General features: G+C 27.2%; 1 protein-coding gene across 2 annotated transcripts in view; it reads left to right on the top strand.

The window, feature by feature from the left end:
- LOC127281795 (forkhead box protein O-like) overlaps window positions 1–20071 on the top strand; it is a 123128-nt gene that overhangs the window by 68675 nt on the left and 34382 nt on the right. For both annotated transcript variants that reach the window (XM_051305709.1, XM_051305700.1), the window contains 3 exons: window positions 19120–19244; window positions 19513–19707; window positions 19930–20039. In XM_051305709.1, coding sequence (XP_051161666.1) covers window positions 19120–19244; window positions 19513–19707; window positions 19930–20039 — 430 coding nt within the window. The remainder of the gene's footprint in view (window positions 1–19119; window positions 19245–19512; window positions 19708–19929; window positions 20040–20071) is intronic.

Raw genomic sequence — 20071 nt, 5'->3', positions numbered from 1 at the left:
CTAAATTATACTAAATTATTTTTAATAAATAGTATTTTAATTATGTATAATGAGTATAGGATAAATTTTTCCTAGCAACGCAATGAACTTCTTTTGTTTTCTGCAGTTTTTCCATTTTCCTTAATTGTAAGTTAAATTTCGAGAATTGATATCTGTCATATTTAAAGATATTTGACGAGCTTATCAGTCTTTTAATTTCTCGGTAATTTAACTTGTGTCCCATAAAAACGTTTATTTTACATACTTTTCAAACAGATAGTACAGATAAATAATGCATTTATTAATGAATAGATATCTTTCCATATCTTTAAAAACTTGACTAGAAATAAAATTAAAGTAATTTTTAATAAAATCTAATTAATTATTAATTAATAAACATTAGTTTTTTAAATATAATTTTAGTTTCTAATAAAAAATAATTTATACAATGAAAAAAAAAATTATTTCATTCAAGTTACTTGAGTATTATTAAATAAATATTTGTATTAAATCATTTTTATTTGAATTAAAAAAGGATATTTGAAACAATAATTTTGTTATTTGAAACAAATATCATTTAATTGACTCAAATAATTATATTATTTAATAGAAATATTTATTTGGTAACTGATGATTATTTGAATAAAATAAATTTTTTCAGTGTAAAAAAATTGTTAATAAAAGTGTAGAAAATAAATAAGAGTAAAATAAACGATTTTGAACGATTGAAGATAAGAGCAAGAAAAATAAGAGTGCACTCAACCCTTATATTCTATCTGACCCACCTGTTGAATTACGTACGAAACAAGAGAATTCTTCCCCCCCGTTAACTTACCTGTCATCTTTAAAACTCTTTCTTCTTGATTTATAATTCATATCTATTTGACACTTTTTTTTTATTTATCTTTTTTTTTAATGAAACAACTAAATCGTTTGCTTTTATAAAAATTTCATGATAAAAAAAATGTTGAGATGGTCAATAATTGTTTTGTTTGAAATCCATGGTAACCGAGTGTAATTTATATTTAACGATTTTTTTTTTCTTATCTTCATTCCGTAAATATAAAATATCGTAGAACTGAATTATTTAGATAGACCATATTCAATTAATCACAAACATATTATATCCTTATAGAAAAAAAAAGAAAAACTCAATTGTCTCAATTGTGTGGGCGATAAAATAAAAGTAAGGAAAAAAAAAGAAATTATATAGGGAGAGTTTTATTTGTGTATAAAAATAAACTTGTACATATATATGGGGGAGAGTTCACACGAGGAATCTTGTAATTATAAGTCCTCGATAAAAATTAATTGCAAATGGGGGTGTTGAAGAGATTGTAAATTTATTAAATGATGATTTCAAAAAAAAAAAATTTATAAAAATAATTTCAATTATTTTTCGTTACTTTTTTTTATGTGTCTGAAATTTTGAAAGTTAACGAAATCATTTTTTTTTTATAATCTTTTTACAAATTCCAATAAATTATTTATTTATTTTTAAATGCAGAAAGCAATATTTTATTTTGCAGTTGAAAAAGTAGAAAATAAATTTTTCGTTCATTTGAACGTTTCAGGGAACATTAAAAAAAGTGGTTTTTCCTTAAGACAGTCGATATATAAAAGATAAACCATTGAGGTATTGGAATTACCAAAGAAGGTGGAAGTTGAAGAAAAGTGAGATAAGAATTGAGAAAGAGAGAAATAGTTTAAAAGACAAGAAGGAACTTTACACTGAAAGAAGAACGAAAACCATTTTGCAGGGGTTGGGGGGAAGGGGAAATCTAATTGGGATCAATTGCGACTCCGCCGGGGTCAATTCACTCCAAGCTTGCCAACCCACCATATACACATAAATGACTCTCGTGTATATATACACGTATGTACTTACGTATTCAGTACATTTGTAAACGTATGTAGATGCATACATTTATACAGTACGTGCGTTTCCACGCGATGTAATTCGGTGACCTTCTCCTCTATACTACTGCGTTAACATATTGTATATATATGACGCCAAGCCTCAGCGTGGGCTGCATAGAAGATCAGAAATTAAAGATCAATTGAAAATTGGCACCCCAGTCTTCTTCTTATTCTTCATGAAAATTTACGCCTCAATGTCTCATCCAATCTCTCGATTTTATTTTTCTCCAAATAAAATTGATCAAAAAAAAAAGAAAATCAGTTTGGAAAAAATGTATAGAATAATTTTTCTTTGATTGTGATATAGAGATATAATAATTTCTAAGTTATAAAAGTGATAAATCTCTTGAAAAGATTAAGTTTTATTTTTATACTTTCTTCAAAGTTGAAAAAAATATTTTTTTTGACAATATTAAGTTTATTGAAGAGGTGATTTATTTTTTGAAAAATTCAATCGAATCTCAAGTATGTTTAAAGAAATGAAAATACTTGTTTTTTTGTTTACCAGAATTTTTTTTTTTGGGTCATTGTATTATATTATAAAGGGTGTGTATTTTTGGAAAAATAATCATTAGGGATGCTGGGAATTATTCCATTAAAATTTTAATCATTTCTATTAATATTTTCTAATTATTTTTATTTATTTTAAAAAAATCAAGAATTTTTAGTTTTGTTTTATTTATATTTGAATTAATTTTGTTCGGTGAACAAGATATTTTTCCCTAAAAATTCGCTATTTATTTGAAATAACGGTTATTTAAAATCACTAGTTAAAATTTTCATTCTAAAAAAATTTATTAGATATTTTTTTTATTTATTATTCTTTTTAACCGAATTTTTACTTAGCAAAATTTTTAGTTAACTAATTTTTATTTGCCAAAATTATTATTTCATACAATTTATTTCTTTATACCCAACTTCATAATTTAAGAAATTGTAAAATATAATTATATTTAATAAATTCCTTTGACAATTTTAATTAATGATTTTTATGGAATTTTAGCTCTTAAAAGACATGTAAAAATTAATAACTTCATAAAACTATTTTTTAAACATACTAAAATTCATTTGTTTTTTCTGTTAAAACAAATTTCCCTAGAGAAAGTTTTTGAAATGTTAATTTTTTTTTTTTTTGATAAATACTTGATCACATTATTGTAATCTAAAATAATAACTTCTTAATTGCATTCTTAATTATACCAGAGTAATTAATGAAAATTAGTCATTTTAGAGATTTAGTTTAACGATAGTAAATTTTTTAAGGAAAAGAACAGAAAAATCCAATAGATTTCAAGATGCGCTGTCACTTTTTTTTCCCAAAGTAACTTAAAAGAATAATAAATTATACCATTTATAATCCAGAATTATGACATTAAATGGATTGTAAATGATAGAATTCATTTTTCTCCCCTGTACACAATAATAATTTGTTCACCGCATGCGTCGAAAAACTGAATTTTTGGCGCAACAAAATTTGATTTTGAAATTCTTTTATAATAGTAGAAAATTAATTTTTGCATTCCGGAAATGGAAAAAGAAGTTTTTTTTTTTAAATGTATTTCGATAAATTCGAGTTATAGCGGAAAAAAGGAAACGGGGTTGTTGAATGTCGGATTGCGGTGAAGTGAGCAAAGGGAAGAGAGCGAGAGAGAGAGAGATGGGGGTAAAAAGGGAGTATGCTGTTATGAATGCACCAAAGGGTAATGGCGTGCCACTAATAGTTGAACGAGTTGTTCTTTCTCTCTCAAAACTACTTTCAGGCTTTCTTTCAACTCTTTCCCTCGACCTCTGCCTCTTTTTCCTACGGTCGATTCTTCTTACTCTCCTTTGCGCTGGCAACTCAACGGAGTTTAAGATGCATGGTTATGCTTCCTTTATTTTAAATTACGACCGGGGCGTTTATGGCCAAACGAAAGGAGCATCGTCGTTGTCGTTGGCGAAAAAAAAAAACGAGAATCTCATCGAACAGCAAAAAAAAAGGAATTAAAACTGAAAATTTGTTTCAATTTTTAAAATGTTTTTTAAATGTTGAATGAAGGTGTAATTTTTTGAAGTTAAACAAAGTCGACATATTTTTTAGGGGGGAGGGAAATGCTGCGAGCGTCAAGTGGTGGAGGTTTAAGGTTAGCCGCCGCCGCGACGCCAGACTTTGGGTTTCAGATTAATGGATCATTTTTCTTCTCTCGACTCGACTCTCTCAGCCCAAGTCGACGGTTACCTACGAGTCTACAGTCTTCCACCTTCAAACTTCCACCTTACGACAGCAGCTCGATATCTCTCTCTCTTTTCGAGTTTCTCATATATATATATATATGTATGTAGAAGTTTCCAACTCCTCGGATGTCGTTAGGATGTTCGTCTAAATTTTCCCAAGGATCGTAATTCGAGCGTAACTAGTTTCCACTTAATAGATAAGTCATTATTTTCATATTGAGATTATTAATTAAAATTTTTATACAAAAGAAAATATGAGAAAAGCACGTGCATAGCGTCTCCATCGCAGGATTTCGCGGTCAATATTAATATTACTTAATTATTAACACGTAGCTAAGAGAAAAAAATTCAAGTCAAAAACTAGTTTGTATATAACAAAAAATAGTTTGCCATGGTAACGTTTACCATGGCAAACCAACGCTGGGTAAATTTTGTTGCGGGTAATTTTAACCAATGCTAATTCACATAGACGGTGGCGCCCTGAACTAGGATAAAATTTGTTGCAAGTAATTTTTGTACCGATTTTGGAGTAAAAATTCTACTTTTTTTCGTGTGTATAGTAAAGGTTGCTATATAGTAAAAGTTGTCATGGAAATGGTTTCATGGACCTATGGAAACGGTTGTCATGGAAACGGTTGCTATGAACCTATGGAAACGGTTGCTATGGACCTATAGAAACCGTTGCTATGAAAACAACTACTATGGAAACGGTTGCTATGGACCTATGAAAATGGTTGTTATGGAAACGGTTGCTATGGACCTATGGAAATGGTTGTTATGGAAACGGTTGCTATGGACCTATGGAAATGGTTGTTATGGAAACGCTTGTTATGGACCTATAGAAACGGTTGCCATGGTAACGGTTACTATGGACCTATCGATACGGTTGTCATGGAAACGGTTGCTACGGCCACGAAAGCCTAAAAAGTATCCGTTTTATTCCGCTTCGAAAAACGGAATGTTTTTTTTTTTTATCCTTATCAAGAGTTGGAAATTTGCATAATAAAATTGCTAAAGTCATACTTTTGTGTAGCTTTTTACAATACAAGTCTCGTTCTACTTTTTGATTCGCGGTACATTTTGGATCACATATGAGGATGGATATGTGGATGCGGCGCTTGAGTGTGATAAAATATTGGTGGCTATTCGAAAGTCGAAGTGGCTTGCAAATCGGAGATTTTTCCCGCTTCCTTCGCTTATAGGAGAGAGGGAGAGAGAGAGACAGCATTTCTTCGTGTTTCAGGATTTCCAGTCTCTTTGCCAGAGATGCTTTTGCTGACAGAAATATGAAAATGGAATATACAAATTTTGTCCTCGTAAACTTTTTCAAAAGTAGAATAACTATATATATATATGGAAATTTAAAGTCAATGAGTTAAACCGCAACATTTAAGAAAATTAAATATGGAATTGAGAATAAAAAGAATGGTACGAGATTATCACATTGTAACGTATGGATATGTCATAATATTTAACAAGAACAGATTTTTTTTGAATAATAAAAATTTTGGTCTATTGTAACTGGGATTTGTCCTAGCAAAAAGTATCACATTCATTTTTTATAGGATCTTTGGATATTCCAAACTCTCTTCTGTGATATTCACTAGAGGATATTTCTGAAATTTAAAATTCAGAAAATTTTGGTCCATCGTAGCTCGAATGCTGTTGGTCCTATCAAAAAGTGCCCTGTTCATTTTTTGGGTATGCCATATTTTTTGTAGGGAACCCTCTCTGGATACCTCCTATGATACCTCCCAAGAGGTTCTTTTGTTTTGAAAATTTTGGTCCACTTTGGTCCAACGTAGCTTGGATGCTGTTGCTCCCTCATCAAAAAGTACATTTTTTGTAAAGAACTCGATCTGGATGATTCTCCTGGTACTTCCTGAGGCGATATTTCGAAAATTTTCTCCACTTTTGTCAATAGAAAAAAATTAATTACAATTTTTTTTCTCAATGTATTAATGCATTTATATTTTAATATAAACAAATAAAAATAATAGAAAAAAAGTTGAGGAGCTATTTTGTGTTTGCAATGGGGTGGCTAAATCTGATTTCTTTATCGTCGTAAAAGCGGAAGTTAATGTACAATCTACTCGAGAAACGAAGTATGTTACTCTAAAGCTTCTGATAAACTGGGGATTATGTGAGTTGTAAAGTAACTGAACGAAATCAACGTTCATTGCCAAATAGCATTTCAGTCATTGTGCGATGTACAATAAAAAGATATTTGATTGAATTTAGTCTGTCAGGAGTTGAAATAAAAATAAGTGTATACCTATTCGAAAAATTAATTTTTGACATTTTCTTTTAATTATTAAATAATTAAAATATTATTTTTTTATTAAAATATGTTTTTTTTAATAATTAAACTATTCAATTTTTTTACATTCTAATAAAATCATATTTTTTTGTTGTTAGTGATTTTTTTCAAGAACGATAAAAAAAAACTTCTTGTTGTCCATTTTTTTTTATGTTATTTATTTTCAATGTTATGTACTTGTACTACATAGGGCGTTCCAGATAACATTTTACTGGACTTTATTTCACACTTATCCACACATTTCTAAAGAGTTCACTAACTCCCATATTTTGCTTTGCTCCAGTTCTAACTGATATTTTTGGATTCTGCTAAAAAGTCAATGAATACAAAACGTACGAAATAACAATAATTTTCAGTGCAATTTTCAGTGTTGTTTTTTTTTTTTGTTTTATTCTGAAATGTATATGAAGTAGTAAAAAAGCAATACACTTTTTCACCTATATATTTAAATGTTAATAAATATTCTATACATGGAGAACACAATTTGAAAATACTAGTACAATTATTATGCTAATATAAAGAAATAAAATTCAGACTCCCCATACTCTTTATGTTGAATATGAATATTAGAAATATGTATATATGAAAAGATTCCATGTGTGTTGGATTATTATTATTATTAAATGGAATCTCAAGGCTGTAGGAGGGCCAATCGATATTTATCAAATTGAATTGCGAGAGAGGGTGTAACAGAAAAGATGGGTTGCTTTCTGGACCAAAGTTGGATTGAGTATAGTCTCGTTCCCATGCTAATATCTATATTTCCCCTTTCGTTCTCAAACCCCCCCCCCTTTTTTATTTCAGAACTCATGGTTAACCATCCCTTATCCTTTCATAGATGACCCTTTTCCTATTTCTTTTTCTTATATATATATATTCCTTATATTTCTGTATCTTATTCCTGGATTTCCTTTTTTCTCATTTCTTACAATTCCTTATCCTGATGTTCTGCGAAGCGATTTCTTTTTTTTTACTGTTTTTTTTTCTTTTTCTCTGTCTTTTAAGATCAGATATAATAAAATTGAAAACACTGCGTTCTGTTAATATAAAAAAAAATATATATGTATTCAAATTTCTCAGTTAATGAGTTTTCTTTTTTTTTTTTTTTGTTTCAGGTAAGTTTGAATAAAACAAATTCTCAGTCTCTCATCAGATTGTAAGTAGAAATTATTTATAAAAACAGTGAGTTTGTGACAAAAATTCATCTATATTTAAAAATACATTGAAAGGTACTGAAAAAATTTTCTTCTTTTGAACAAAAGAATTGTTAGAAAAGAAAATTTTTCGTTATAAATATTATAATATTTACCATGAGTAAATATATGAGTGAAATTAACTGAATATGAACATTTTTCGCTGCTGTACAAAAATTTTTTCAATTAGCAAAAATGTAAGCTAAATAGTTTGTATAATTTTTATACAATTTTTTTAAAAAAAAGTCTAAAAAATTTAATTTGGTAATTTTCCAGATAAAATTGCTTTAAGTACAATAAGATGTTTCTGAAGCTGAATTAATTAATCGCCGTGTAGTAAAATATCCCTCAGGCATTTTTGAGAGAACCCCTTTTTTTTTTTTTTTTGTTCGCATTAGACTCCCATTAGCGGTCGAACAGGGTGTAAAGTAATTGTGCTACAGACATGGTGGATATTCTTACACATTTAATTGTAAGAGAATCAGAATAGCGATGAATTAATAGTCTCTGGAGTCATTGAGGTGTCCAACCCCTTATGTAGATGTCTAAGGTTTAACGATAAAGTGTCGAGAAGGTGGTGTTCAACTTTGTTTTTTTTTCCCCATCCTTCTTTCATCGACCAAGTGGAAAAAAAATTCTTTCCTTTGCCCTTGATAGAATTCGCGAAAACTAAAAGAAAATGAAAGCATTCAAAGTTATTAATTATGGTCCATCATCAATTCGTTTAGCTTTCATAAACAGGTATTCGAAAAAAAAAAAAAAAAAAAAAAAAACTTTACTCCTTCCGGATTGCCACGTGTTTCCGTAATTGTCACATTAAGAAAAAGGTCATTTTTCCTCTCACAGTGGAAAAGATTTATTTTAGTGAGACATTTTACTTTATATTTTATTGCAAGAAATTACTAAATCTGAAGTTCTCAACTTTCAAATGAATTACATTTTTTTGTTCTATAAATTATTTGAAAAAATTCTAAAATTTAAAATTCTAAAAATTCTTTCAAAGGATTTAGCAAAATGGTAAAAAAATTTTCGTTCATTTGAACAAGTTCAGAACTTTAGATAACTATAAATCTGAATCAATAAAAAAATCACTTAGAGATGAGTATTTTCTAAAAATTTCAACAATTTCCCTAACTTTGAAACGTCAATTTTTGTTTGTAAATTTCATTGTCAATTGGAAGACCTCCAATATAAATATTTAATTTTTTTCAGTTCATTTTGGACATTATCCAATGACATTTGCAAAATTGTTTCAAAATGTTCGTTGCTTTTGTTTCTTTTGAATATGCATAATTTTTTTTTAGCATTTTCCAAAAAAATAATAAATTCCAAAAACTTTATAAATTGATGATTTATAACTTTTGGATAGCGCGCGATAAGAAAAATAAATCAAATGTAGTTAAAAGTTATATTTTGAACACTGTTTTCAACAACAAAAAAAGGATATTCTACTCTTGAAAAGAAATTTGTCTTTTTAGGTGAAAAATGAAAATAAATGTACCCTCTTTTTCTATTTGACAGATATACCCATCACTATCACCTCTATTCATCGTATATAGCAAAGAAAAGCTATCCCTGAAATCGGAATTAGACCAACTAACTCCAAACCAGCAATTTATATGTTCAGTATTTTTGCACAATTTGTGTTAGTTACGAGGACGTAGAAGCGTATAATGGTTCCGCCCCGAAAAATATTGCCGGAATTTATTGTACAACTCTTCTTTTTCTTTTCTCTATAATATGAGAAAAAACATTCATTACCAGTCGCTATATATATATTGTACTCATTATTCTCTCACTATACTAATGTTGATTTGAAAATTTTTCATTTTTGTCATATATCGAGAAATACTCGACATTTTTATTATTTAAAAAAAATTTTTATTGCTATAATTACTAATTATATTTAGTAATTTTTTTTTTAGTATTGAATTTACATTTAACAGAATTTTTATTTTACAGAATTTTCATTTGTCCAAATAAATATATCTAGCACAAAAAATTTGAACACAAATTTGAAAATTAACGAATTACAATTTCGTTGATAAATTCTGTTGGTCAATTTTTAAATTTGCGCTTAAATTATTTTCTGCCAAATATTTATTAGGACAAATGAAAATTGTTTAAAATAAAAATTCTGTCAATTGTATAAATTCAAATAAATTGAAAATAAAAAAGAAATATTTTTTTTTCACGTGGAAAATAATTAAAATTTGGCTAAAAGTAAAATTCAGTGAACAAAAATTTAATTGAATGAAAATTCTAAAAAATTAATTTAAAAATATATTAATGCCATTGGTTTTCTTATATTAAAAAGAAATTTGAAATACTAGTGAAAAAGTGTTGGGAGACTGTAAAAAGAAACTCGTATTGGTTTTTCTTTCTCTATTTCACTCTCTCATGACTACACTATTTCTCTTTGACTTGCCAATCCTTCGGATTCTTTCGACTACTCCCTTGGGCTAAGTCGAAGGGGTGGTAATTCACGCGAACGGCATGATGGATGCCCTCGACGCCCTCGCGGCGTCGCGACGCCAAGCCTCACACGCTTACTGTCCGTTACTGCTGCATTCTCATCCGAGTACACACACACATATCTATAACGTTTCTTCTTCTTCTTCTTCTTCTTCTTCATATATTGGTGCACTTACCGCATAAGAGCATACGAGTGTGGTTTCCTTGGAAAAGTTCTTTTCTTCTTTTTTCGATCCGGAAGACTTCTATACAGACGACTTTTTTTTTTTTTCTCTTTTCCAGTGACCGTGAACTTTTTCCATGTGATTCAAAAACTGTCCTTTAGATTTTCCACGCGGACTCTTGCAGTTTATTATTACTATATAAAGCGAGTTGGAAATTAACTGCAGTTTAATTTACATTAACTCTACACTCTATTCTATATATGTGTGGATAAATCCGGTAAAAATCGTCTGAGGATAATCGTTTGATGATATTATTAATCAAAAATTGTACGTGAATAACTTTAAATTTTTCACATTTTTAAAAATGTATTCAAAAACTATTATTATATTATTATTATTATTATTATTTTTGTTAATAAACTATTATTAAAAATCATTATTACTAGAATAAAATGTAATTCGTGTCGATTATGTAATTCCATTTCCACTTTTTCTAAATTTCACTTTTATTTACAGTTCCACTATTTCTAATTTTCATTTCCATCTCCAATTCCACTTTTTTATTTTCATTTACACTTCAACTTCCACTTTTCCTAATTTTCATTCTCATTTTCATTTTCAATTTTTTTAATTTTCATTACCACTTCCATTGGGAAAATTGAAAAAATGGGAAATGGAAGTGGAAAATAAAATAGTGGAAGTGGAAATGAAAATTAGACGAAGTGGAAATGGGAAGGAAAATTAGAAAAGTGGGAATGGAAATGGAATTACATAATTGACCCTCAGAATTATAAATCAGTTTATATTCTGAACATGGGGTACTTGATTATCTCATAAAAATCATTCATTAGAATTTTCATTTTAAAGAATTTTATAAGAACCAACTATTTTTTTAAACGAATTTTCATTTTTTGATTTAGCATTTAACCAGAATTTCTTTTTATACGAATTTTTACTTAACAGAAATTTTAGCTATCGAATTTTTCTTTGGCAGAATTTTTATTTTACAATCATTTTCTTTACATATATGACTTTGTATTTACAAGAATCTGACTCGAATTTTTAAATAACAGAAATTCCAAGTTACTGCATTTTAATTTGTTCGAAATTTTTATTTGTACGACTGTTTAATTAATAGAATTTTTAAGAGGCCGAATTTTCATTTTTTCCGAAATTACAAATGCCCGAACAAACAATCGATAGAAAGATTACGGCGCAATTTTTGAAAATTCACCAATCACGATTTTCTTGATAATTTCTAATTGGTGAATTTTCAAAAATTGCGCCGTAATCTTTCTATCGATTGTTTGTTCGGGCATTTGTAATTTCGGACAAAATGAAAATTCGGCCTCTTAAAAATTCTATTAATTAAACAGTCGTACAAATAAAAATTTGGACAAATAAAAATTCGGTGAATTAGAATTTCTATTATCATTTAAAAATTCGATAATTAGATAAAATTCGATTGAATGAGAAAATACGAAAATAACTGACAATTAAATAAGAAATAAAACGAAGAAATTTGTCCTTTCCTGTAATTGCAGGATCTAATATATATTACATATCTGATTTTGAATGTTGGTATTATATTGAAGATGAGAAAATTTAATCTTGTTCAAAGTGTGTATGATCACTGAACCATGGTTTTAATGATTATCATGAAGCAATCTGAACTACTACAGATGTAGTACAAACCTAATCAAATGTAGTTAATGTATATGACGACTTATGATTGATTAGGTACATCCTCCACCTCCAATGATCTGATAGATGTCTATTTTATTGACTATGTCCATTTCCATATATCAAATTTCCATTTCGAAACGCTTGTATTAATTTTTTCCCTATTTTTTTATACTTCGCTCACAAATTCAAAGAAAGATTTCTTTGGTTCAACAACACTGGAAAAGAAAATTTTTTTTTTTATTCAAATATAATCAGTTACTTGACTGTTATATCAAATAAACTGTATTTAAATCAATTTCTGTATTTAAAGCAAATAAAATTTAATTTACTCAAATAAAAATTATTTGGTTCAAGGAAATATTTTATACTTGATAATTGTTAAGTAACGGATTATTTGAATGAAATAAATTTTTAAGTGTTTCCAAAAGAAAACGTAAAAATTGTATAAAAATACAGTGACTTTTTAATAGATATCAAAGTTAAAATTTCTGAAATCTTTTAATTAGTATAATAAACATAGTACTTTATATGTTTTTGTTATCAGCAATCGTTATTTCTGAGACGACGAATAACTGCTGACCACGAAACGCGATTGAAGAACAAGAACGATTTAATCAATTACTACTTGGTGGATTGGGGAAAATCGTATATACTTTTAAAGTTTCGTGAAGTCTGCCGCAACTCTCTTGCCATTTGGCTGATGTTGAGTTCTGATAAAAGACTGTCTGCTTGTGAAACCGATAAAGGAATCTATTATTTCCAAGAGGGTTGAAGATACACTACCCTCTTTCGATTCTTCTTCTTCTTTTTTTTTCCATTGACTTTATCATACAATTTTTTTTTCTCCTTTAAAACCACGCAAAGATTCAATAATAAATTTTCTTTATTTATAATATTGAAAATTTTTATTTTTTCAAAAACTTATAAAAATTACAAAAAAAAAAAAAATAGGGTTCACTAAATTGAAATGAAATTGAATTGGACTAAAAGTAACGAATTTAAGGCGAACAGTAACGAAATGAAGCGAAATGGAGAGGAACTGATTGAAGCTGTTAACGTAAATACATGAATGAACGCATATATATGGGATCGAAAATCTGGATTAACGAATTGACCTCTCATCTCCTTTTTACTCAATCTTTCTCTCTAGCACTTTGCGTTTTTCTATCCTATATTTCTACTGTTGAATATAAATCCTTCGATTTCTCAAAACTTTCGTACTCTAACCAAATTTAAAACATCTATTTTCTGATTTGAGTGCTTTGCCACTATTGTATATATAAATTTGCAAATTTTTCGATAATTATAATTGAAAATAAAATATTTTTATTAGAGATAAAGCTCTTTTGCAAAAAAAAAGTATAAATTATTAATTCGTATAATTATTACAATAATTATGTAAATTACATAATTGAAAAAAAATTTATTTGATTCAAATAATCGATTATTTAACTATTATCAAATAAATATTTACTTGAACCAAATAAATATTTAAATTAAAATAAATAAAAAAATAATTAATTAAATAAACTATATTTAATCCAAATATATTTGAAATAAATACCATTTAATTGACTCAATATTTACTTAATACAAATAAATACTTATTTGAGAATAGTCAAGTAACCGATTATTTGAATCAAATAAATTTTTTCCTTGTTCTTACAAAAAAAAATTATTAATTTATAATATTAAAAGTAGAAAATTTATAAGTTCATTGATTTTGAGACATATTTTTATAATCCTTTTCATCGAATATTATAATGTCATTTGATTAGTTTCTCATAAATTATTAATTTCAATTATATCAATTTTTGATAATTAAATATCAGAAAATAGATATTCCGTAATATAATGAAACGAAAAATATTGAAATTTATTTTGTTGATTAAAAAACAATAATTCGGGTTTGACAATTGGACATAATAATTTAATACAAAAAAGATTCTAAATTATTGGAATTTTATTATATACATTTTGATATCCTTTAAATAGATATATATATAATTTAATTGTTCCGTAATCATGAATAAACTGCATAATAAAATGGTATTACATATACCTCGTTGAGAAACTTATCGACCTTGATTTTATTACTTTTCTTATATATATATTTAATAATAATAATTGGTAAATTGATTTGCTGATTAGATTCAGAAATTATTATGCTATATTTATATATAAATGAGAACTATCATTTTATTGATTTATTGATTATACACTTATTTCAAGTCATTAGTGTTTTGGATTGTGAGAGATTTTATTAATTATTCGATAAGATATATATATATACAAGATCTTTTAATTCTTATCACATATAAATGAAATATTTATTCTTTTTTTAATAAAATACTTTCAAAAATTCTCTATGTAAAAATATTTTTAAAAAACATTTTTTTTTCACAATTTTTACAAATTAAAATTTGAAGTAATGTTTTTTCTTAAAAAAAGTATGAAACATTGTCTCGTGCTATTTTTAAAGTTTCACTTTTTTATATTGATTATTTGACATGGTTCATGTGACTTGGAAAAAGGATACACTGGGATATTTGAATTATGCAAAAGTCACGTCGATTTGTATATAAGACTGTCCTCAAATTATCCAATTGTCTTCGCTTCTTTTTTTTTTTTATTATGAGCTATTTTGTTTCTCTAATTGAAAGACTGATTACTTTTATGCATTAAATATAAATTGTTTTTGCATTAGGGAAAAATTACGTTTATTTTACTTTTTTTCCTAGGGATTAAAAATTATTTAGTTTACGTTATTGAAATCTGAAAAAAAAATTTAATTCATTCAAATACTTGATTACTTTACAAAGAAAAAAGATATTTTTTTCACAGCCAAATAAACATTTATTTGTTGCCAATAAATTTTACTTGATTTAAATAAATATGAGCTAGTAGGCTCTGGGACAAATATATGTTTATTCAATTAAAAAATTTATTATATTTGGTTTAAATAAAACATTTCTCTGGGTGTTGAATATTATCAAATAAATATTTTCTTGAATCAAATAATGTTGAATTGTCTCAAATGAACTGTATTTAAACCAATAATTTCTGTATTTGAAACAAGAAAAATTTAATCGATTCAAATATAATAATTATTTGATACAAACAAATATTTATTTCATAATAATCAAGTAACCGATTATTTGAATCAAATAAATTTTTTTGTATATATATATATTGTTTTAGTATGAATTGTTATCAATTGAAAAGAGGGAAAAAATATTAAAAATACTTCCTCCATGAGGAAGTAATATAAAAATATTAAAAGAATTAAAATTAAAAATATTAAAATAGTAAAATAGTAAAATAGTAAAATAATAAAATATGAAAATATGAAAATATGAAAATAATAAAATATGTAAATATTAAAAAAAAAATATTAACTATTATAAAAATAGCTTTATAATAAAAAGAGTTTTAGATCGGTTTGCATTTTCGTTGAATAAGATTATTATAATTATCTAAGAATTGTTTCTTTCCGTATATATAAACCGATGAATGAGTAAGTTACCTTGACACGTGGAATGCAGTTGCTTGGAGAATTAGATACAACCAGTCGATATTAGAATACACATGTAGTAACACGTCTACTTGGAATCTGTGAATGGTTCAATATTCCACCATTATCACTCAATCATGAGTAATACTAACCACTTATTCTTTACGCACTAGTTACCCGGAACAACCTGCTATAATATACAATTCTATGCATTCCTACCATTCCACAAACACCTTGCATTCACTTTTAAAATCAATAATCAACTTCAATTATATACTTTATAAAAAAAAACCCCTTATTTTTTAAATTTATCGATTTGTTTATAATAATTTTATATAAATAGATTTTAATATTAATAGATTTTTTTTTTTTTTAGAGACACATGATTATTCCATAAAAATTATTAGTTAGAATTTTCAACAATTTTATTAGATATAATTATTTTTTAGACAAATTTTTTTATTTTTCGAATTAAAATTTGTCAGAATTTCATTTTTTTAAAGAATTTTTAATTAAAAGAATTTTTGGACTGAATTTTTATTTAGTAGAATATTTAAAACGACGAATTTTTAATTTAACCGAAATTTCAAATTGCCGAACAATCGACAGAAAGAATTTGGCGCGATTTTTAAAATCCGCACCAATCACAAATTTTCTCTATAAGTTTTCAATTGGTGAATTTTAAACATCGAGCTGAAATTTTTCTGGCGATTGTTTTTTGGGGCTATTTGCAATTTCGGACAAATAAAATTTCCACGTTTTAAGAATTCAGACATATAAAAATTATCTAAAAAAAATTCTGTTAAGTAAAAATTTGTTTAAAAAAAAAAATTCTGTCAAATGTTAATTTGAAAAATAAAAATTCTTCTAAAAAAATTTATCTAATAAAATTTTTTAAAATTAAAATTTTAACCAATGATTTTTATGGGATAATCATCAAAAATTCAAAAGGCATTTTTCTCAAATTATTCATTTTTAAAGAAAAGTTTTTCTTTTAAATAATTAATTAAATAATCTAAACGATAATTTTGAAAATAAAATCGAAAATTAAGGAAGGAAGCGGAGGTCTTATTGGAGATTTTTTTTTCTCGTTACGGTGAACCGCATCCTTTTTTTGTGAATCATATTCGTTTTGGTTTAGGAAACAATGATTGCGGTTTGGCTTATCATGTAATTTTTTTCAAAAATAGAATTTTTTAGAATTGAAAAAAAAATGTAGAAATATATAAAAAAAAAAGCTTTATTGAAAGAAGAAGTTTGGTTTTTTAAAGGTTCTATTTTAGAGTTGGCGGTTTTATAAAAGAAGTTCTTATTGGTCGTTGCCAGCATGTTAAAGATTCAATGAATCGTGTGCGAATCGGACAACGACGATTCATTCAATATTCAAATCGTGGCCAGCATTTCCTTACCAGCTGCAATGGTGTATTTCCCTCTATATGACAAAGTTTGTACCTCTCTCTCTCTCTTTCTTCTTTTCTGATTTATTACTAAAGGATTGGACTTCGATTGATTCCCGTTTTCAGAAATAAATCAATAATAGATGATAAAATGTTTATAGTTGTCACATTTAGAAAAATGTAAATGTGAATGTTAGATCTTCAAAGATCCTTGAAATTCTTAGATTATTTGATATACATGTTGCGAAAGAAGCGGAAATCATTAATTTATTATTATGAAGTAACTTCATTTTTTTTGCCACAAGGAAGAAATATTTATACAAATTTACTTAATTTTGAAAACCAATATATTATTTGTTATCAATATAATTGACCTACATTTTCATGTAGCAAAGTTCTTTTGATGTATATACTTCAGATATTAATATTTATTTTTACAACTCTTTTAACAAAACCATTAACGAAATAATTTATATTCAATTTTAAAGTAATAAAAGTTTAAATGTACCTACTTTTTTATCATCATTGGGAAAAATTCTGAGATACATTTTTATAATGCGAAAAATAAGCTTAATGTTCCGAATCTCAAAAATTATTTTTCTAGCTTTTTTTATGTTATGAAATTTTTTTAAAAATAATTCTTCAAGTTTTCTGTTAATCAATAAAGAAATTAGAATTAAATAAAAATTAAAAAAAATAATAAATTAAAATAAAAAAATTAAATTAAATTAAAAAATTTTAAATTGAAGAAATAAAAGATGAGGTTAGAAAGAGACAAGAAGAATCAGTCGATGAAATCGTCTCAAGTAGTTATGGTTCCGAGTTCTAAAAATCCAAACAGTGACGATATACACTTTAGTTATGGACGAGTAATGTGTATATAGAAAAGAGCTTTCATGGTTATGGAAAAATGTATATATATATACTATTTCCCGAGCAGTAATAAAGTCAGTCTCGTTTCAAGTTTTATCTACAGTTCCTACCCCCTCATTCTCAATCAAAGTAAAAGTTTACTTGAACACTTTTAACATTTATCCTTCTTCATTTTTCAATTTTTTTTTTTCTCCTTTGAACTCTTCTTTATCGCATCAAATAAAACTCGCTAATAAGTCGTCACACCTGTTTATAAATCTAGAAAACTTCATTAAAAAAAAAAAAAAAATTTCAAAAACGAATTTTATAATCCGTAAAATTGTTAATTTTTGTATTTTGAAAAGATTTTGCAATTACGATTTCGGAAACAGGAAGTGTTTCGATTCAATCCTTTTTTTTTATATTCTTCGACCCACTTCTTTTTATGTCCCGATGAATTTCAAAAAGGCGTGGGAAATCGAGGATGGTTTTCTTCAACCTAAAGTCCCAAACGTCGGCGCCAAAAATATCTTCATACCATTTCGCCGATAAAGGCGCGGACACGATGGGGTTGTAAACTTGTACCATATAGCAAAGAATCGTTACTGTATATACATGTAGATGTTACGACTTCTTCTCTAATATGTTTTAAGGCAAGAAAAATTCATTCTTTTTTATATTTTATGAAAATAAAAATAATTTTTCATTCCAAAAAATTGTCAAATAAATTTTCAAGATTGTTTTTTTTTGAGAGAGAGAGAGAGCATTTTTCAAGAGTTGCTACAAGGTTAAAGGTGATGATGGAGGCAAGGATTAATAGCGGAAATTTGTAGTTGAGAATTTTGGATCTTGTCCAATCGCTAAATTCAATTACGTTGCAAAGTCTGCCAAGAACAAGGTGTACATTGATAATTCTTCTTAAAGTAGATGCAACATCGATTCGTCATGAATGAATCTTTATCATTGTTTTAGGCTAAAAATTAAATTTCAATAAAACTAAAAATTTGTTTTTTCAATCTGATTTAGAAAATATATATTTTTTAAACGATTAAATTTCTTAAAATTTATGTACCATTAATTTTATTGAATTTAAATTGAAATTAATCAGACCATAACTAAAGGTCCCTTCGAATGAGCGACTTAAAATACGTCAGTTGATTTTCAATTGCAGTTCTCGGTCGCATTACGTCAGAGGGCTTTTAAGCTGCATAATATATGTAATTGGACTCGGGGACCAATTTCAGACATTTAAATTCGTCCACCAGGGTCATGGCACCGTTGATGAAGTTAGAAATTTTATGTGAAACGTGACTACTATCAGTCATATATGTAGTGTATCATTCCCAATTGTGAATAATAAATTGTTCCAATTTGTAATTTTTTTTTTTTTTTCCTTCTGTTTCAGAATTCAATAAGACACAATCTTTCACTGCACAATCGATTTATGAGAGTACAAAATGAAGGCACTGGAAAAAGTTCCTGGTGGATGATTAATCCCGATGCAAAACCTGGAAAATCCGCAAGAAGGAGGTATGAAAAATTAAAATTTTTTTTTGAAACAAGGTCCAAGAAATAAATAATTATTTAAAAGAAATTTATTTTAGAAAAGAAGATAAAGAATAATTTATTGAAACTAATAGTTTAAGACTTTTAAACTTTTGACAATTGAGAAGAATTTTGTACACTTAAATGAAATTTCTTGAATCTTGAAGCAGACGCTTGAAAATGTGAGAAGGAGAAAATACTTTGAAAGAAAAGTTGAAGTAGGTAAGTGACAATGATTTCGATTGTCGTTTAGAGCAACGTCAATGGAGACGAGCAAGTTCGAAAAGAGACGAGGTCGAGTAAAGAAGAAGGTTGAAGCGTTGAGGAACGGAAGTTTGCAAGCGGACGCAACCCCCAGTCCAAGTAGCAGCGTCAGCGAGGGCTTGGATCTATTTCCAGACAGTCCCCTTCATCCAGCGAGCGGCTTTCAACTATCACCAGACTTCCGGTACGCGTTCCAACTTCTTCGAAAATTGTGCTTTCCTTCATCGCTTTTCGATTTTATCACTTGAAGATCATCCCCATAAATAATCATCTGCATGAAGAATTGAAATTTGTGTTTGTTTTAAATTTTACATTTTCAAAATTCTCTCATATCTCTTTGTTTTATAATTTTATTTTATTGAATTGGCCCAATATTATCTAAAAATATATATAATTTTCTTAAAAGACCACGAGCTTCAAGCAACGCATCCTCTTGTGGAAGATTGAGTCCAATACCTGCTGCAATTAGTGAATCAGATTGGCCACCGAGTTATTCGTACAGTCCAGAACAATTAGGTATGCTTTTTTTTTGATTTGATAAAAGAGAT

The sequence above is a fragment of the Leptopilina boulardi genome, unplaced genomic scaffold, assembly GCF_019393585.1.
Source record: "Leptopilina boulardi isolate dan_hultmark-lab unplaced genomic scaffold, ZJU_Lbou_2.1 LbouV2_112, whole genome shotgun sequence".
In the NCBI taxonomy this organism is placed as follows: domain Eukaryota; kingdom Metazoa; phylum Arthropoda; class Insecta; order Hymenoptera; family Figitidae; genus Leptopilina; species Leptopilina boulardi.
This window is presented reverse-complemented; position numbering and strand designations above follow the sequence as displayed.